Source organism: Sarcophilus harrisii, chromosome 4, assembly GCF_902635505.1.
Source record: "Sarcophilus harrisii chromosome 4, mSarHar1.11, whole genome shotgun sequence".
Lineage (NCBI taxonomy): Eukaryota > Metazoa > Chordata > Mammalia > Dasyuromorphia > Dasyuridae > Sarcophilus > Sarcophilus harrisii.
In genome coordinates this window covers 396,649,422-396,671,416 of record NC_045429.1, presented here as the reverse complement: position 1 = coordinate 396,671,416, position 21,995 = coordinate 396,649,422, and the positions used below count along the sequence as shown (strand labels likewise).

At 36.9% G+C, this 21,995-nt stretch overlaps 1 protein-coding gene across 4 annotated transcripts in view; it reads right to left on the bottom strand.

Moving 5' to 3' along the window:
- Positions 1-18,123, bottom strand: part of PTBP2 (polypyrimidine tract binding protein 2) — a 108,993-nt gene extending 90,870 nt beyond the window's left edge. For all 4 annotated transcript variants that reach the window (XM_031967119.1, XM_031967120.1, XM_031967121.1 and 1 more), the window contains exons 1-2: positions 17,944-18,123; positions 16,205-16,235 (exon numbers count right to left, since the gene is read on the bottom strand). In XM_031967119.1, coding sequence (XP_031822979.1) covers positions 16,205-16,235; positions 17,944-17,951 — 39 coding nt within the window. In that variant the 5' untranslated portion in view covers positions 17,952-18,123. The remainder of the gene's footprint in view (positions 1-16,204; positions 16,236-17,943) is intronic.
- Between the last annotated feature and the right edge of the window lie 3,872 nt (positions 18,124-21,995).

The window sequence follows — 21,995 nt, the reverse complement described above, 5'->3', positions numbered from 1 at the left end:
GTAAAATTTAATGTTGGTAGCTATACCGTTATCTCTTTCATATTAAACAGATTATAAGATTTCTGACAGGAAGAATGTATTTTATTCTGTTATATACTTCCCAAAAGTTACTGGCACTCAGCAGCACAGTGTTTGTAAAGTACTGGTCTTAGTAGGTCTTCTGACCTAAGTTCAAATTCAGTCCAACATTATTTGCCAGGTGTATGACCCTGGGCAAGCAACTACTTCTGACTCAATTTCTTCATCTATAAAATGGATGATAATATCAACTACTTTCCCAAGACTACTGAGGACAAAATGAGATAACATTTCTAAAGCATTTTGCCATCCTCAAAGCAACTTCTATTATGACCATATTTACTATCTTGTGCCAAATTCAAAAATTATTACATAATGGCAATGATTAAATGAAAGGAAATGGTTCCAATAGTAGACTTTCCCTTCAAATACTGCTATAATGGAATACAAGAGATTAAAATGAGTCATCAAAGTAGGGAAAAAGGTGAAGAAATCTTTATGAATGGCACTTAAGCTCTGTCAAATTGCTTATGATGTTTATCGACAAATTTAGGAGTAAACGAAGCCAAATTTCCAAAGAGGACAGAGGATCTCAAACAAAAAAGCAGTGGTAAAGCAATATGGAGTCTCAAAGGAAAAAAAAAAAAAAAAAGGCTAGCCTTAATTTTAAGGAATATGATATGACTTCAAGGCAGGTATAGACAAGGTAGGATGACAGAGCTTTACAAGGCATAGAAAAGAATGAAGGCAATAAGGAATTGTTGAAAAGGGGTCAACAAGACAAGAGTCACATTGAAAGAAAAGCATAATACTTTATACTTTATACAGTGTAATGTTTTTTAAAATTTGTCCATCCATTTATTTACCAGAAATATTCACTTTTATGACCATTTCCCTTTGACTTTGAGATCTAGAAATCATTCAGGTGTCAAACAGTTTGAGTTAAAACAGAATAAGATGTTTATTTGATGAACCTTTGCATACCCATCACATGTTCAAAACATTTCAAAATTTCAATCTCCTAGTAAGATCATAGATGTCTAAACAATCTAAAGTGGTAATTATTGCATGGCTTAATGTATTAAATTTTTTTTTTCTATAATCCTGAATTATTTTGGCAAACAGATTATCTTCTCAAAATTCTGTGGCGCTAGAATGTTTGCTACACACATATCATGAATTTAACTATTCACAGTTTTAAAGCATTTGTACTGAAAAAAACTGAGTGGTAAAAACAGCCTTCCCTTGGGACTTGATAAGAAAAATACCCTTGTCTTAAAAATGAAAGTTATTAGAACAAGTAAGCATCAATTTCAGGTCTGGGATAAGTCAGTCACTTTCTATCTCTTTCAATGTCTCTTAGAGTTTCTATAACATGTAATTTCTATGAAAAATGTGATTTTTTTATTCTCAGGATGTATTCAGAATGTTCAAGAATACTGACTTTTATTTTACAAAGACTAACAAATTTTTAATTATTAAATGAATTCTCAAGTATGAATTGTCAATATCAGCTACATCTTGATTTTTAATGCAAATCCTGACTGAAACTGTGACACTGAACAAATCATGTAAGCTCTCAGCCAGTTTCTTCATTTGTAAAATGGGGTAACACTTATTCCAGAGGTGCTATGAGAATTAAATGAGCTAATGTAAATAAAATATTTTTCAAACCTTAAACGCTACATGAAGATTATCATAAATATTACCGACTCCCTGTAAAAGACATAGGTGAAGATATCTATCCTCCACACAGCTGCCAAAGTGATATTCCTAAATTACGAACCTGATCATCATTCCCTTTCAAGAAGTTATAATAGTTCATTATGATCTTTAAGATTTAAAAAAATATATCTCTATTTTATCTTTGTTTTTTTGAAACTAGGTTCTGACTTAATTTTCCTAGCTAACTGCACATTGAAACAATTCATGTACTCTAAACTACAGTCCAATTTATTCCAATTTACTGTTGTTCATAAATAACATTCCATCTTCTGTCTCCATAGCTTTTCACAGACTGCTCCCTATACCTGAACACATTACATTCTAACTTCTTAGAAATCATAGCTCTCTTCAAAGCTCAAGTAAAACCCAACCTGTTTTGAAAAAACCTGATCACACCCAGCTACTAAGGCCAATTCCTGAAATTACTCTGAATTTACCTTCTATATACTTTGCATTAACTTTTGTATCTTCCCATAATAAACTGTAAACTCCTTAAGAACAGACTGCAGTATTTTTATTCTTGTATCCCAAGAACATAGATATAGATATAGATAATAGAGAACCTGGCTCATAGTATGCACTTAAATGCTCAGTGATTAGCTGACTCAATAGATAATCAAGTTCAGAAGAACACAATAAGCTCTAAAGAAGTCTAGCTGCTTATCTCAGCAAAAATTGATCTAATATTTATTGTAGTGGAAATACTATTTATTTATCATGACAAATAATAAAAATAAGATAATACTGCTGGATTCTTAAAGAACAAAGTTAAATACTTATGTATAGATTTTTAATCTTGACATTTAAGAAAAAGTTTCACTAAAGAGATTTTAAAGGTAGGTGAGAGACAGGGATTCTAGCTGTTTAAGGAATCTGGGAGGTGGGGGAACATTCTATTTATTTCCATTTTAATTGTTTTCTTTCCCACAAAAATGACAATTTCCCACAAAAAAAAAATTTACAAAAACTTCTGATAATATTAAGCTGTATAACAAAGTAAACAAAATCTAGGTACAAGCAATGTCCTGTTTTGCCTATTTTCTTATAAATAGTTTACTTTGCAATTTTGTCACCTACATTTTTTCCTTTTCTTTTCAAAGATAATGCTTGAACTAATACTTGAAGAGAAACTAGAGAATCTAAGAGACCAAGATAAGAAAAGAGGGCATTACAGGTATGGAGAATAATCAGGGTAAAGTCATAGGGATAGCAGTCACACATAAGAAAAAGCTAGTGTTGCAAGAGGGCAGTGTATAAGAAAGAATAATGAGTAGAAAGGTAAGATGAGGCTATGCTGTGAAGTGTTTTAAGGCAAACAGAGGAATTTATATTTGAACTTTGAAGTAATAGGGAACAATGAGTCTACTAAATAGGAAGGGCGACACTATCCCTCTTGCTTAAGAAAACCACTTTGGCTTCTATGTGGAAGATGGATTGGAGAGGAAACAAGACTAAGAAACCAAATATAAGGATATTACAATAGAGCAGGTAAGTGGTGATAAATAGAAAGAAGCCATATTTGATACATGTGAAGACAGAAATGACAAGATTTAACAACGAGTTGGAAACACAAAATAAAGGTGAGGATTCAAGGAAGGCACTTTGTTGCAATTGATTTTTTCACTGTTTAATAGTAACTGAAGTGTGCTCTTTAAAAGTCACAATTTTACACATTTCCTTAAAGTAATAATTAAACTTATATGCAGATGAGATCTGCACAATATAAAAAGTAAACTACACAGGACAGAGTTTTGAGGAATATCCACAGTATGGGGAAGTGAAATGGATTACAGAGTACTGCCATGAAAATCTAAAAGACAGTGACAACAAAAAGGATAGTTAGTAGTGTCAAAAACAGCAGAGGTCACAAAGTTGAAAAGGACCATAACATGCAAGTGAATTGGAGTTGAGTGAGGGAGGTCTGTGCAAGGTCAGCAGACTTCCCTTCTCCTCAAGAATCCATTTGGGTCCAGTGACCAGATAACTGAAGATGGCCTTGGATGCTGTGAATCTATCTTTAACAGGTCTGTTTGACTGACATAACTGCCCATTCACAGATTAAGACCAAGTAGGAAACAAATAAGTCAAATAGCCTTTTCTACATGGGGGGGATGGGGAGGGGGGCGGAGGGGAAGAACCAATCTGGGAGGAGAGAGAGGTCAAGAAATATGAAGACTGGGGAAAAAAACATCAGATTTGAGAATGCTGATTAATGTAAGGCCTACAGAAAAGGCAGTATTTCATCTGAATTTGGAAAACTATATAAAATTTCAACAGGTAGAAATGTGAGGGAAAGGTAGTTATGCTAAAGAAAAAAAAAAAAAAGAGCAAGGGATTTATGGACCATAAAGTGTGAAATAAAGAACATCTGAAGTTAAATTTTGTAAGTTAAATACAGTCATAATAAAGATCTCTTTAAAGGTTAGACTGACTGAAACAAAATTTATTTACAAAGGCCACTGGTCTCCAAAGTAGGAGCCAGGACCTGCTGATAAGAGTTTGTGATTATCTAAACAAAAAGTAAAAAGATCCGATCCCCATAATCACAAGACTTCTCTCAAATACAACCATACCTATCCTTTATCTTCTAACACTACCCCCTTTATTTAGCTCCCCTCTTCCCAACTGTACATGCTACCAGCCACCCTCTTCATTTCTGAGTCAAGTGTTAGCTTCCCAAGCAATTATAAGTTAACTGCCATTTAGGGCATCTACAGAAGCAACACAGATGACACTGGGAAAATTTCATCCTACTCCCCATCTCCCTCTATCACTTACTGGTTATTCTCATTAAAAGCTTTATTAAAAATGTAAAAAGTTTTAAGGGGTTTTTTTGTATGTCAATAAATGTAACTGACTTTTCCCTAGTTAACGCACAACTTGCCACAAAGCTGTAGAATGTTACTGTAATTAGTAGTCAGGTCAAAGAGGTAGATGTGTAAGTTGAGAGAATGAGTCAGATGTAAAAAGATGGGGAGATAATGCCAACAATATTTGGCAACATGGGATATGTGGAATGAATGAGAGTGAAAGATGACACATGTGAACCTGTGTATTTGGAACATTGATGATGCCTTCACAGTAATGGAGAGGTTTGAAAGATAGGTGGGTTTGAGGATACATATGTTGTAATGAAATCTGTGATGTCACAACCCTTCCACAGCTCACTCTGCCATTTCATCTAAAATGAGGAGAATAGGGAACTCCTCAGTAACAATTCCTGTAGTTGCCAGGTACCTCAATGGCTTTGCTTGTTTTCTGAGCATTCCTTACAATATTCCACAACAAAAGTTTGCCGATTCTTTACAATGTTTTTCATTTTCACAAAAACTTCCACTGTATTTTGTTGCAACTGATTTTTTCCCACTGTTTCACGCTGTGGCCTGAATGATCTTTGAAAGGTATTCTTTATGCCAACAGCTACTACAAGGTTTTTAATTGTTACTTTAAAAGTCACAATTTTACACCTTTCCTTAAAGCAATATTCATTTTTAAAATCCACAAAAATCAAGAACATTGCAAAAGGCAGCAACAAGTAGCATTGAATTGAATGGATAGTATAATTCAGCACTTAATTGATAGAACTAAAGTGGGTGAAACCAGCTTATTTTAATTTCACTGGGCAAGGTCAGGCATTCTAAGTTAGTCTAGGTCAAATAGAAGCACATTTGTGCATGCGCACATAACATATGTGTTACTGTCACAATAAAAACATATCCAAAGCATTTTATCCCAAGAAATTCACCCACCACTGTAACTAGTTTCCTAACTTCTCTCTCCCACTCTCCAAACAGACACCAAAGTAATTTTCCTAAAGCACAAGTATGACCACGTCACTTCATTATAAACTCCAGAGACTGCTAATTTGACTTTAACACCAAATACTTTCATCTTTATCTCATATTTCTTTAAATATTTAGCATAGTACAGTGTTCAGTTCTTGATTCTTTGATACCATTTAAGGTTATCTTGGCAGATACTGGAGTGGTTTGCCATGTCCTTCTCCAGATTTACAGATGAGGAAACTGGGGCAAATAGAATGAAGTGACATGGCCACCATCACACAGCTAGCGTCTGAAGTTATGCTTAATTTAAACTCAGAAAGATAAGTCTTCCTGACTCCAGGCCCAGCACTCTATCCACTTTATCTAGCTGCCCCATAATATAATAATACGTGTTAATTAATAATGCATAGGTATGAGAACCTGACCTAAGCTTTCACTGGAATAGGAAAATGCCAATGAAGTAACATTCCCTAATCCATTGTAGATTATCACCTTCTCTGCTATGTATACTTAAGAATCTTATCTGGAGCATGAAAAGACTAAATTATTTGAGCAGGGTCAATCAGGCAATATGTCAGAGGCAGGATTTATTAACTAAGGTCTTCCTGGCTTCAAGGACAATTTCTGATCACTAAGTCACAATGGCCCCTCAGAGATATTATTAAAGTCAATATAAATTGTGTAATTCTCTGCCCACTGAGTGTTCTTAATAGTTCTTTTTAATATTAAATTAATATTTTTAGGTGCTGTTCATTACTTTAATATTTTTCTTAAAAGATGATTTTCTTCATTCCTTTACCCATTATGCACACTGCCACAATAAAAGCATAATGAGAGTATATGCTCAATTTTTATTTTAACTGATTACAATAATCAATAGAAAAATTGTGAACAGTGCACTTGATAGTCAAAAGCACTTAAGTAGTTTAAGAAGGGAAGCAGAATGGGTCAATCAATAAACATTTATTAATCACCTACTATATAAGCCAGGCACTGTGCTAAGTGCTGGGGATATAAAAAGTGGTAAAAATCAGCCCCTACTCTAAAGAATCTCACAATCTAATATTAGCTAATTCACAGTCATTCATTCATTTGAGAAATAATTCTGTCAATGGTATATAGGATGGATCAGAGGGAGAATGGACAGGAAATGAAGAGATGGATTAGGTTATTTCAATAGTTCAGCCCTAACTTAAGTGGATTAGGAATAATGGAGAAAACAGATGAAAACTATTCCAAGTGGTATAATTCACAGGACTTCTGCCTAAAAGGATAAGTGAAACAAAATTATCTACTACATTATAAGCTCCTACAAGCAGAAGCACATTATAAAAAGTTAAGGCTAAATAGTTGGGGAGATTATTGGTATCAGCAGTAAAATTAAGGTAATCAGAAGGGGAAAAAAAGTGTAGGAGTAAGATGAGTTCAGGTTCATAGACATTTAAGCATGCAATCACAGATTACCCATCTGTAGATGGAAAGGACCTTGGAGATCTGTTTGCCCAACTTCTTCCTCTTACAGATGTGACTCAGAGAATTTAAATAACTTGTGTAAGGTCATATTGGCAATAATAATGAAGCAAGCTACATATTTTAATATGGAAAAAATGAAGATGTGATAATCAAGTTACTATCATAAGGATGTAAAAGATGTGTTGAAGACAGAATTGACAATGCTTGGAAAGGAAGAGTCAAGGATGACTCCTGAGGTTTTGAACCTATCAAAAGAAAGAACCAAGATACCTATGACACAAATAGATAATTAAGGAGGAAGGTTTAATTTAGGGGAAAAGATGCTGAGTTTGACATGGCAACACAGTATTCAGTTTAAAATATTGAACAGATAGAGGATGATATGGGACTGGAATTCAAGAGACAAAGGCTAGATATATAGACTTAGAAGTTATCTGCATAAAGATGGTAAGTGAATCCATGAATTAAGGAAAAATATTAAAAAAAAAAAAAAAAAAACTCATGACACAGCTCTGAGATATACCCACACATGTGGCAGAACATGGATAACACTTCTGCAAAAAAGACTGAGGGAAGAGTCAAAAAGAATGAAAGAGCAGTGTCATAAGAATTCAAGAAGAAAGTGTCTAGGAGAAGTGTCAAATGTCAAATACTACAAAGAAATCAAGAAAGATGGAGACTGAAACTACATAATGCAATAAGCTAACTATTTTTTATAACACGTTAGAGAATATGTTTTTGTTTAATCTGTATTACATTGCTGTCAGGGACGGGGGAGAGAAAAAATTGGAATACAAAGTCTTATTAAAATGAATGTTGAAAACTATATATATATATATTTGAAAAAAGAAAATATTCTTTACAGAGAAAGAGGGAGAATATGTTTTGCAAATTTCAACTGGACTCTTAAAACTTCACAACTCCAAAAATGCCACAGGCTCCTGATTATTGTTTTTTGCCATTTTTCCAATCTTCTCCCTAACTTTTTACAAGCTATGAAGTAACCAATACAACTCCCTCTTTTTAAGCCTATTTATTAATCACTTCAGATGTTCAATTCTACTCTATAATTTTGAATCTATATTCTTTATGAATCATGTTTGAAATCCAAAACTCAACTTGACTTTCCTTTAAGTAGAGAGTCCTTTGCAAATATCTTATTATGTCTATAAATACTATTATTTAGTTGCATCATTCTTGTTTTAACTCATAGGATAGCTATCTCCACAAAAAGTTATCACTACCTTGACCTTAAAATTTCATCTTTTTCCAGCAGGTGAAGATCTAATCTCCAAATTGTGAAAATTCCAAAGTTCAAGTTTCCTTCCCCCCACCACAAATTCCTATTTTGTTTTCTTTCTGCACAATGGCAATAATGTTTCCTTGTTTGCTATCTTCAAATTCACTTCTGTCTCTTCATTGACTATATTACTACCAGAAGTAACCCAACACATTTGCCATAAGCCAAATGTGGCCAGTCACCAATCCATATCTACTATTTGAATAGGAAGAAATACTAGCATAATCACATTATATCCCATGAGTAATATAATAACTTTCTAATTCTAAATCATCTGACAAGTAAAGACTTCCTGAGTTGTTGCTGACAGCAGCAACCACTTCCTGGCTCAGCCTGACTCTTCTCTCTCCCATTCTCCAGTTCAACAAGTAATTTGAGACCACATGGAGAATGGTGTGAATTACTGCCAAAATACTGGCATAAAGTAAAACCACCTCCTCCTTTATTCTCTCATAACCTTTATTTTTAATTCTTGCTAGCTTTTTCTTCAGTTATAAGAACTCTCCATTTTAAATACAAAGAAATGAAAAAAAAATAAAAATAAATTTTTCTTCTCTTATTTTTCCCTTCACAGTCAAACTCTTCTACAATATAAGACATGGAACACAAACATATATAGGCAAATGTGAAACACGCAAAAATATGACAAAGGCAATGATAATAATGGAATTAGAACAGAAACTAATGCTGGACATTAGTGAAATGGATAGAACTAAACCTAACAAATACAAATTCTCTCTTGCACTCTCTCACTCTCTACATATACAAATAAACATATACACAATATGTATTTCATAGAGACTTTGTACCTGTAACAAATCCAAATTTAACCTTTCCACCACCTTTGATATTGAAGGGCATTCTTTCTTCTTTAAAGTTCAAGAAGAATTGCTCCACTATCAGAAAGCACTACAGGTAAAATAATTTTCAGTAATGGTTGTAAAGAAGATGGTTTATAGGTTTATATTGAGAGAATGCCTCAGTAGAGTTTCTGACTAGTAAAATCAAGAGAAGGATCTATAGAAACACAACATAAGATGGACAAATGATGAATAGAACAGTATTGATTGAAAAGCTGTTAAAAGGATTAATTATTGGGGGGTAGAGGGGGGTTGAGGGAATGAAGGGAATAAAATGAGCAGTTGGAATAGAAGCTCACTCACTTGGACATCGGCATTTCCTTGACTTTAGCTACAGAATTATTCTCTGCAGTATCTTTTCCTTTAATTTTCATTATTACTATATTAACATGTTCACATTATCAAAAACAAAAACAAACAAAAAAAAAAAAACACCTCAGTTATGAAGATTTCATCATGCTTCCTAGCCAAAGCAACACTTGTTACGATGGCACTGAAAATAAAAACTAACCAAAGGACATTATGGAGTAAATTTATTGGAATAATTTATGGAGTAAATTGCTCCAAAATTATGGAGTAAAAAGAAGAAAGGGAGACTTTCTAGAGAATATATTAAAGTTTGGAGTATGTATATTCTTAGCAGGAAAACTGTGCAGGAATAAATGGGAGGGGGGAGCTATACTTGTATTCCTAATGAAACGGGAAAGCTGTGCAGAAAGATCAGGAAGGTTAGACCTGAAGGGTTAAGGATAAGGAGGATCTGTGTGTTGCCATTACAGATTTAAAAGGTATGTCTGATACTAGTCAGGAAAATTTAGTATCCATTACATATCACTTAAATGGTCCAGGAGACTGTCCAAATGATATGGATTTTTTCCCCAGTTCTCTCAGGAAACAATACAGATTTATCACAGTTTAAAAAAAAAAAATCCAAAAAAATCATTTCAGCACATCTATGTGCTTGCTACATTGAGGAGATCCTCCAAAGAGACACCAAGTGCTTTTCCATAAGAGATGTCATTTCTCTACTCTTCTCAAATTCCAGTGGCTTTCCTTTGATTTTTCAAGACTTTCAATATGGCCTTAATTTATCTTTCAAACCTCATTATATATTACTTAACTTTTCATGTTATGGTCTAATCAAACTGGCTTACCGTCACACAAAGCATTCCATATTCTTTCTCCCATCTCTAATCCTTTGCATAAAATGCATGCCTCCCCTCACATATGCTTCATAGAATCCTTATAAGACATAGCTCAAGCACTACATTCCACACAAAGCTGAATTTTCTGATCCCCAAACTGCTGCTAGTACTCTCTTCTCCCTAATTACCACAGATATAACTACTTTGCATTTACTCCATATACTAATATAGTCTCCCAAAAAGAATGTAAGAGAACCCTTAACACAAGGGATTATTTTCATTTTTGGTATTGTACTCTCAGAAAAAAAAAATATATATGTATCAATAAATGACTCTTGAATGATCAAAACAATGCTTACAAGGTTTACATGCCTGCTATTATAAGATGTAAACTGTTTGAAGGCAAGCATTCCATATTAAAAAAATACAAAGTAAAGGGGGAGGTGGAGTGAGGGGGGGAGGGACGGAGTCTAACAGCTGACAGGCAAAGAAGCAGAATATCAGGGAAGGTCTCATGCAGAATGAACTAGTTGACCTGAGTTTTGAAACTGGGGATTCCAAGAGGCCAAAGTAAGAAATTCATTCCAGGAATGAGAGCTTGTCAAAAAGCACCTATTTACTGAAGTATTTCATCATCTAAATGCAAAACGCAGAACTACAAACATATATGCTGTTTTATCAGGGCCTAAACTTTGTTTCTATAAACATAATGCTTAAATAACAAAGGCAGGAAATATATGCAACTCTAAAAGCTCTTACTCTTACCCTCCATTATTCTGTCTATATTCTTTCCTTAAGCTTTCCTTGTCACCTTTAAGTAGTTAATTAGTGTAACAACCTAACTACCTTTAACTTTCTCTCCCTGCCAAATTAAGATTTCAATGTCCCAGTGATCACTGCTGGGATATCTCCTAACAATCTTCTCAAATAAGGTTATGAGAAGTACTCGAATTCCAAGTAGTATTACATATTTTCCATCCCCCTTTTTCCTACCCAGGGAACTGAGGAATTATCTTTGATTCTTAATTCATCAGAGCTAAACAGTTCTAGGAAAAGAAGAGTCATATAACAAAGTACTCTAAAGTGGAACTTCTACAGCCCATCTCTCCCTGACTTTCTCCCCCTAAAAATATGGCAAACAGCTGCATCTGCCAAGGCTGCTGCTGGCAACGATTCCAAGGAGACTCGCCTCTGGTACCCACCTTGTGTATCTGGAGGCTTTAATCTGTCATCAAATACATTCAATTATGAGAAATAAGATCCATCCCAAGCCATTTAGATAACATTAAAGTTAATTCTATGGATTTTCAATTGCCTCTCCAACTAGTGGTCCTTAAGGCCTGAGATTCTTTTTGCCATATATTGTCAAAATAGGCAATACTACATTTTGCCTATCTTCACTATCCTAAATTCTCTATCACATAAATTTTCCTGGAATTTTCTTTATGCCTATTTTGCATCTTTCCTCTCAAATCCCCCACACATCTTTCTCAATGAAATGTAAAGAACAGATAATGGACTTGAAAATCAAAATACTTGGGTTTGGATCCTGATTCCAACACTTAACACTTAATATTTCATCAGGATTACAATGGTCAGGTCATCTGTTTCCTCCTTTGTAAGACAATACTGATAGCTATCCCATCTTGATTAAAATTAAGTAATATTTGAAAAGAACTTCAAAAATGATAAAGTACTACATATACACCCCATTACCAACTCTAACCCTGTATTTTGCTTCCTTCTCATTGACTTCCTAGCTGTAATCAACCTCAACCACACCAATATCAAGATTAGGGAGAGAACTAGTTCATTTTTTCAAGTCTGTTTTCAAAGACACCTAATCCCTTTCACTCCTAATCTATATTCAAAGTCAGAATATTTTGCTTGTTAAAAAAAAAAAAAAAAAAGTGTTTTTAACAGATGGGCATAATCTTCTGCAACTGAAAGTAAAAAGCATACCTACAGGAATCTGACATATTACCAAAAAAAGGGAAAGTACACTGGCATTTATCCTAAACATGATGCTCATGGAAAGTCTTTGAAATGTCCATTTATTCATTTTATAATTAAGCACAAAAATGTTTTCAACTTTGAGAATTTCTTACTTTAACCATCTCAAATGCAAAATAATTTAGAAATAGCCAAAAATATTTTATAAATATTAGAAATTATTAGTAATGTACAATGAGAAATTTTTTGGGTGGGGAAAAAACTTGAATTAAGTTATTCATGAAAGGAAGATTTGTTCTCAGCACTTTTAATAATTTTACTGAACTATAAATAGGATCATTAAATTACCACGTACCTTCCAAATACTGATTTTCTCATATTCCCCCCCCCCATAAGCATATGTGTAAGCATTTAATACTGGCAAAATAGCAGTATTAACAAATGGAAAACCAAATAACTTTACTTTGTAAATTAATTTACAAGAATAAAAAATTAAATCTGTCCTGATGAAATTCAGCATATCTACTATATTCAAACATAGGGAATATTTTTTCTTATTCTACATCTCCACCCTCCTCTCCCCTCAACCAATATAAAGGAAAGACATCTAATAAATAAGGGCACAATTAGATCAAATTTACAAAAATGTAAAGATTAAATATTATCTCAGCAAATTTTCCCCAGCTGTAAAACTCAGATGCATTACACCTGTAAAGAATTAAACCATGGTCTTAATTATTCAACCATCTGCATTATCAAAGGTAAAAACCTGAAGTGAAAAGGATTATGAATTATTTTTGATGTTTTATTTGCACATTTTCCACCGAACTGCAATTTCAGAAAGCTAACATAAGCCAAGAAAAGCTTCAGTTTTAGATACAACATATTATTAGATATTTTCTCATACTGCTTTAACTATTCATTCTGAATCTTCTATGTTGGATTCTCTTCCTCTATTAGCTGTGACCATCCCTCAAATCTCAGATGCAGATCTGTCTAATATTCAAAAGTTTGTTCCCAAAGGTCACCTGGCTATATGGTAAAGCCTGTATTTATATTTCTCCAAAAAAAAAAAAAAAAAAACTGAGGAGTTTCTATGGTCTCTTACTACTTCAAATCTAAGATCCTTTGATTTTAAATCTTGATTTCTTACCTTTTCTCCAAGTTTAAATTTATGTGTAGGACAGGTCATCTTAGAAATATGTCCTAAATGAGGTCCATTAATTTATTCCACTTTCAGCAAAGACATTAACTTTTGCCTTCTCCAAATTTCAATTCCTTGACCCTTCTCAACTCTTAACATGCTTCATTTATAATGCATCACTATTACCCTGCTGTACCTCTTCATATTTCCTCAGCTCCATCATTTACTCTCTATACTCGCTAATATTAACAATACAAGTTACTTCCAAAGTATTAAAAAGTATTCATTTCCAAGTCTCCAGTTTCTTATTCTGATATATCCTACAAAGTGCAATAAAAATTATCTCCAAGTTTCATTTTGATCATGAATATTACAATCTCAAATCTCAGCTACAGATCCCTACTGCTCTCCCTTCCTCCATCCTCCTCAAACAAGTTAGAAACCCTGTTTATAGGGCTTTATGACCCCCTTAATGCCCCCTTGCTCTTTTCCTTAATTTTGTATTTTACTTACTCCATGTTAGAATCTGTTATGTCTATCTTTGCACAGTAGCAAACCGATTTTTTTTACCTACAATTTGCTTAAACCTTTCCATCTTCTAATAAACTATATGTCTAACCAGTCCCTCAACATACCCTTGTTCAAATTTTATCTCTTCCCTCTTTCAAAGTTCAGTGCAAAACTTTCATGATGAATATTTAGATTAGTTAAATTTTTTAAAAGAGCTGAAATTACCCTGAAAGTTTCAGTGAATGCCAAACTTTTTTATAATTACCCTCATTTCAAATATTTGGCATATATAAAGTACGACTATAATGCAGTAAGACTATACAAAGGATTGTTGCCTTTCAAGTAGTCACAGGGAAACATGATTTTAATGATGTTGCTCACTGTTCAAAACATCAGAACTTTTGCCAGATCCAAAGCCAGGAAGCCTTCATGAAATATGACCTCTAATACATATTGGCTGTGTGACCCTGGGCAAGTCACAACTTCTCAACACTCAAAGCAACTCTCCATGAATATGAATTGCAGAAGGTGACAACCTGTATTGGAGAGTTCCCTATTCCATGAAATCACAGGTCTAGTTTCTATCCTTATATTTTTTGGAAATATTTTAAGAGTTTTTTAACATGACCTAACAAGAAAATTGCTATTTTATACATAAATAAGACTTGGTCTGAAAAATTTTTGCCTGTTTCCAAATATCAAATTCATCTTTAAAGAAATATTTGCTATTCCTGAAGGCCAGTGATGGCAAACTCTCCAAACATAATCCTTAGGAAGGTTACAATATCATTTTGGACAATGGCATCCGCAGCATCATCATCATCATCATCAAAATAAATATATATGTAACAATAATTTGGATGAAGCAATTCTAGTATGTTGGTTAAAAATCTGGTAGCATCTATTTATATTCCTTGTGCATAAATACCTAAATATTTCTATTCAAGAGTATTAGACTTGAAACCAGAAGTTTTAATCGTTTACTGGGGAATAGAATCACATTCTTTTTTATAACTACTCCGATAAATTGCTGCTTTTGGTATCCTCCATTCCTAATCACATGACCACAAACTTGAGGTCAACCCCCAAATCAAATGAACTAAGAGAAAGAGTAAAATAGGTTAAACAGACTGTTATTCCCCCCTTCCTCCCATCCTGTAGGATCAATCAATTCTAGAGGTAACCTGCTGACAGGAAGATTCTTCTGTTAACAAAAACTTCAAGATAAACTACAAGATCTACCTAGGCTTATGTTTTTGAGAATTAGTTGTTTATGTTCTTGTTTCTATCATTAATTTTCATATACAATACACATACCCAGGAGTTCATTTATTTGCATGTGTTTACCTTAGTTATTAAATTCTACATTTTTTTTCTGGCTGAAGAGTCTTTCTGTAATACAAATACTACCTGATAGAACTATTAAAACAGATTTTCTTTGAAAAAGAGTGTTCCTATCTGGCCTGACTTGGGAAGGTTCTTGTCTCCTAAATGTCTATATTGGTGCCAAATTTAGTGCAGATATCCCATTGGCTTTATCACTACTGCAGCTCCCAATTCCCAACTCAAGAGATCCACCTGACCTCAGCCTCTCCCAATAGCAAGGATTACAGCCATCCTAGCAAGTCCGAATTTTAAAATTAATATGAATCAAATTTTCAAATGTACAAAGTGCTTTTAGTTGTATACCATAAAGAAACTCAAACAAATAATATTGACTTTCCCCTTTAAGACAAACTTCAAAATCACAATTGACTCCTGAACTTTGTTGTTGTCTTAAAAACATTCTATTCTTTCTTTATAAAGCTATTAAATTGATTTTCAATGTACTTAACTTGCTGAGAACAAATTATTTTAAGATTAATTATAAAAGATTTTATTTATGTCTTGAGAGTACTGAAACTATAAGCTCTTCATGGAGTTGTATTACCAAGCCTAGGATTGTGGGAAAAATACTTTCAAATAAGTGGTCAGTTGTCTAACTCAATCAGTATTGTAGCTTCTTGGAGTTACACAACCTTTCCTATATGATCAAAGAGCACACAATGATCAAATAATGAAACTCAACTTCTCAAAAAAAAAAAAAAAAAAAAAAACCTAAAGCTTGAACTTTCTTATTTAAACATCCATGTAAAAACATTTGGTTAGTTAAGTTTTACATAGATATGAATAGTTAAACTGTTTTCTTAAAAGCATCAAATGAAAACAGCTTATATTGGAAAAATAATGTATTTCAATAACACCACAAAAAATTTTCACATTAGTAATTTTCATCCAAGTTCACATCCTACCTTCACTCCAACTGCAACATCAGTGACAATGCTGTAAAGAAAAATTTAAAATCTTTAACATTTTGAGTCTTTCATAAATTACACTGTTACAATTTACAATCCATAAGAGTTTCAAAATTTTATTACATTGACAAAAATAAAAAAAAAAAAAAAACCAGATGAGGAGGGGCAATCTTCCAGTACAAACATAAATCTAGTTCACTGAACAGAGATCATTTCTAAGAAGTGTTACTAATGACTCAATCAGGCTAGTGTCCTTGGTGTGATGCTTTAATGACAAAACAAACCACACAGGTAATCTGCATTATGCTACTATGTAACTTTTGGCTTAAAAAATATGTATTAAATCAAATATGTAGTTGAAAGAGCACTTTAGTAGGATTCTTGAGTTCTGCAATTCACTCCCAACCTTACTACTTAATCTCAGAGGACAAATCACTTAATCTCTCTAGGTCTCAGTTTCTTAATCTGTAAAATAAAATTGTATTGGAAGGTCCCTCCTGCCCCTAAAAATAATTTCATGAATAACCTCTTCCCTTAGTATCTAGCCAAAGCAAACTTTTTCTTTATGAAAACCTCTAACCCAGGGAAATTCCTCTACTATCTTCTCTGACCCTCCCCCCCCCATGAGCTTCTTGCAACAAAGGCATTTTGCCAACTTAAAAGGGAAAATGGGCCCCACCAATTGCTGTTATTGAGGACCACCTTTCTAAAAACACACTAAATGATCTTTTCCACTCGAGGCTGAAAGCCTTCTGGTGTTTACAGAAGATACAAGAAATGGTGTTTGTTCTCCCCCTCAGTTGCTGCCTGAGCGGGGGTGAAGCCGGTGGGTTCCTAAGGGAGCCACACTTTTCTGAAGAGGTCCCTTCGCCATCAGCTTTTACAAAGCGGGCCTAGCGCGGACTCTCCCAGACTAGGCTTCTGCCACGGCTGCAGGGCCCCTGCCTGTTCGGGGGCTGATTGCTCGCTGCAAACCTCCTCCTTTCTCGGAGAAGCCCGTTTCTGGGCGCCCTTTGGCCCAGCCGGAGAAGCGTCGGGGCGCTCCCACAAAAGGGGGGTCTTCAGGCGGTCTCCCCCCCCCCCCCCCCAGGCCCGGGTGAAAACAAAGGAGGCTGACATCTGCCCTCCCCCTCCTCTGCTCGGCTCTCCTCCGCGCCGTTCTCCCCTCCTCCTCCCTCCCTCCCTCCCTCTCTCTCTCCGCCCGCCTCCCGCCCCAGCTCCCCAGCACGCCGCGGCGGAGCTCGGCGGCAGAGGCAGTGGCGGCCCGCTCCCTGCCGACCGCGGGCATCTCCCTGCAGGCGAGCGGCGCCGCGGGCCTGCGCCTGCCCCCACCCCCACCGCAGGCTCAGGCCTCGGCCTTGTCCGCCGCGCCGGGCCCGGGCCGCCCTCCGAGGCTGCGAGGCCCGCGGCTCGGGCCGAGGCTGACGGCTGCCTCCCCTTCTCCCTCCCACCGCCGCCGCCCCGGCTGCCCGCCCGGCCCTGAGGGGCTCCCGCCCCAGGGCCGCGGCCCCCTCCCCGGCCCGGCCGCCCCCAGCCCGCCCCGGGGAGGAAGAGGAGGAGGGGATGTGCTCCAAGGCGGGGGGAGGCTAACGGCAGCCCGGGTCGGGGAGGGGCGGCCGCAGGCTCTCCGGCCGGGGCCCCGCCGGAGGGGGGATGGAGGGAAGCCCGGGCCGCCTCCGGGCCCCGCGTCCCTCCGTCCCTCCCGCCGCCAAGTCCGCGCTGGCCGGGCTACGTACCCGTCCATTGCCGAACTGGACAAAGCTCCGCTGAGAAGGACCGAGCGGCGCAGCCAGCGAGACACACTAGCAGCGAGAAAATGGCGGCCGCGGCCCGACGGAAATTGCCGAAGGTGCCGGAGCGCACGGGCCAGCGAGAGGCGGCGGCGGAAAGAGCCGAGCGGAGCGCGACAGGGCCGGGCAGCTGGGGCGGGTGGGGGTGGGGGTGGGGTGGGGTTGGGGGGGGGGAAGAGCAGCGGCTCCGCGGCGAGGAGGTGGGGGAGTGGGCGCTGTCGCTGCCGCCGCCGCCGCCGCCGCCTTCGCCACGCGCGCACTAGGGTCCCGCCTCCAGCCCCTCCGCCCTCTGGGACTGGGCCTCCTGGTACGAAGCTTCTCTGCGTCTGGAATTCCCTTCATAGTTCTGAGCATGCTAGCAGGCTGCAGTGGCGGGCGGGATGCTGCCCCAGCCCGGGGCCGCCCCCATGGATTTTCTGGGGGAAGCAATGAGAATCACCTGCAGCTGCCCCCCGCCCTCCATCTCCTCCCTTCCTTAAGCCCTGCCATCAGCGTCCAGCCTGCAGCCGCGAGAAACGAAAGTTTTGGGGAGGCTAAGCACGACTCCTCTCCACCATAATCCCGGTGCCCGTTTTTGTAGGGCGAATGAAGTCTCATGTTTCTGCAGCTGGAAGAAAGGCAAGAAGCTTTTAGCTCCTGTTAAGGGCTTGGGAGGCCATTTGAGCCAAACTCACTTTACAGATGAGGAAACTGAGGCCCGAGGAGTTTAATGACTAGCCCAGGGTCACACAAACAGTTAAGTGGCAGACCTAGGATGAAAAGCAGGTCGGGTCCCGGTCACATTGAAGTCTGCACCACATTGTCCTTTGCAAATACTGCATTGCTTCATTGAACCTCCATGGACTCTTCGCCCCACCACTCCTTAACGCCCACTGTGCAGTATACCCTAACACTTTCTCAAGCTAAACATGCATTAAGGCTCTCTTGTCCCGGGAAGTTTTTCTTGATAGCAAGCCTACACCTGCCTTCTCCCAGAAACTTGAGTTCCTTGCTCCTAATTCTGTTCTCTGGTTCCAAGCTAAAAACAAACAAACAAACAAACAAAATCTAAATTCTCATCCACAAGATAGCCTAACAAATACTTTAGAACAGCCCCCAGACCCCCCTAAATCTCCTGTGCTCTAGGCTAAATAACCAATTCTAGTTCCTTCTCCCCTCATAGGGCACTGTCTCTAGTCCCCTCATTATGCTAGTCATCCTCTGGAACAGATCCAGCTTGTCATGTCCTTTCATTGTGCTTCCTAAATTGTGGCACACAGAACTGAACACAATACTCCAGATGTGGGCTGAGCAGAGCAGAATACAGCATGATTATCACCTCCCATTCTCCAATCTGTGCGACCTCTCCGCAGCCCGGGATCACATTAGCTTTTTTGGCTGCTGTGTCACACTGTTGACTCATTGAGCTTGCTGTCCTCTTAAAAAAAAAAAAAAAAAAAAAACTTACCCTCCACACTATGCACAGTGGAAGGAAGGTCATTTCCTTGCTTCCCTCTGCATTGCTACATCCATTTCCATCTGGAGCTCACCAATCAATAGGCCCATTAACCCACTATTCAGATCTACAACATATTAAGACCATCATTTTCAGAACAGGCCAGAACAGACTAATGTGTTTTATAACATCTTCTTACCCCTTCTCAACACAGAAGTTACCTGGTCACAAGGATGGGATGGCACCTGCTTTCCTGATCCCAGTAGATAATCAGTATACACTTGCATCGTTTTTAGCAAGTATGCAAACATTCAGAATACTCTAGGCAGAAGGAAATTAACAGATGTTCATGAATCTATTCTGGTCAACAGGTATTGATTAACTCTCTGCCAGGTGCCAAGTACTATGCTAGGCATTAAAAGTATATTTACAAAGTTCAAAACCAAATTATTCTTTTCCTTAAGCAGCTTATATCTTACTTGGGTGGAAAGGTTCCCAGGTAAAAAAATAAGTGCAAAGTATTTTCAGAAGTGATGAGACACTAATAATCAGGGGGAAAAGGAAGCTGTCATCAAAGGCCTCTTTTGGGAGGTAGCACTTGATGTATTCCTTTGAAGGGAAACAGGAGTTGCAAGAAACTAAGAAGAGGAAGAAGAGTATTTGGGCCTAGAGATGACCATGATAAATCAAGAATCAACCATTATGGAAGAAAAAGAAAAGAAATGACCTCCAAGAGTCATAAGCTGTTTTAAAATACATCTTATATTCTAGGCATTAATCTTTATGAGTTAAGGAAACTAACCAAATCACCAAAATTTTTAAAATTATTGCCAGATATCAGCAGCTAGCTACCTTTAAGGTTCAATTTCAAAATAATTCTTTCTGAAGCCCTCCCTGCTTAACCTAATCAGAAGTTATTTCTGCAATACATACACTGCCATTTTAAACAGTAGGTGTTTCAAAAGTGTTTGTTGAATTGCATTGAACTACTCATTAGATAACATCTATTACATGTTTGGCAGTTAATTGTGGTGTTATTTTTGTTGCTTTGGGTTTTTTATTTCCCTAACTAGATTGTGGGCTCTTGGTAAGCAGAGGTCTTAGAACACTTGGCTCCCCCATTGCTTTTAATAAGTAAATATTGATTAATTAATTGACTGAATCTTAATTTTATCCTCTATACATTCTTGCAAGAACAATCCCATTTTCATATACAAATAACTCTGCTGTCAGATCGGTATAGTCAAGTCAAAAATGAAGCAGGGCGAGGAGTATTTATTAAGCACATACTAGAAGCCAAGCACTGTTGCTAACCACTTTACAAATATAATCTCATTTGATCTCTGTAACAAACCCTAGGGGAGAAGTTATTGTTATTAATTCCATTTTTACATTGAGAAAACTGAGGCAGACTAACTAATTTGCCCAGGATCACACAGTACCTGAAGCCACATTTGAACTCAGATCTGACTCCAGATCCAATGCTCACTGTGTCACCCACATGCCTAATAAGCATTTATTAAGCAGTACTAGAAATGGTGCTAAAGTTGGGATGACAAAGACAAGCAGAAGACAATCCTGGCCTCAAAGAGCTCACAGTTTATTTAGTGGGGGAGAAAACCTGCAAACTACCACAAACATACAAAACAGACAATCTAAGAGGAAAGGCACTAGTATTAAGGGGGATTAGAAAAGGCTTCTAGCAAGAGGTGAGATTTCATCTAAGACATAAAGAAAGCCAGGAGATAGACATAAGGAGGCAAAGAAATCCATGGTCGGAAGACAACCAGTGAAAATGCATGGAGTCTGGAAATGGAGTGCCATGTTTGAGAAATCAGAAGGAAGTCCAGATCACTGGACTATATGGTATTTAGAGGAAAGCAAAATTTAATAAGACTGGAAAGGTCGGAAGAGGCTACTTGTAAAGATTTAAAATTCAAATAGAGGATTTTATATTTGATTTTGGCAGCAACAGTTACTGGATTTTTTTTTTAAATAGGAACATGACATGGTCAGACATCGTCTGTAGCATCTTTTAAAAAAGGAGAAAAACAAGAGAAGGTGGTAAAAATAGAGAGGAAATTATATATATATATATATATATATATATATATATATATATATATATATATACGCTGAAGGAAACATGGTATATAATTGATAGCTATCACAGTTCTGATTTACTTGTTAAATAACTTAGGACAAGTTGCTCAAGACTCAGTTTCCTTGTCTTTTTAAAATAGGATAATAGAATTAAAAATTATCATGACCTGTATACATATATTGTATTTAACTTATACTTCAGCATATTTAACATGTATTGGTCAACCTGCCATCTGGGAGAAGGGGTGGAGGGAAGGAGGGAAAAAAGTTGGAACAAAAGGTTTTGCAATTGTCAATGATGAAAAATTACCCATGCATATATCTTGCAAATAAAAAGCTATAATAAAAAAAATGAAAAAAAAATAAGACCTTTATCCTAAAAATAATTAATTAAATTAATTAATTAATTAAAAAATTATCATGACCTTACAGGGTCCTGAAAAGAGCACTGTATTTGGAA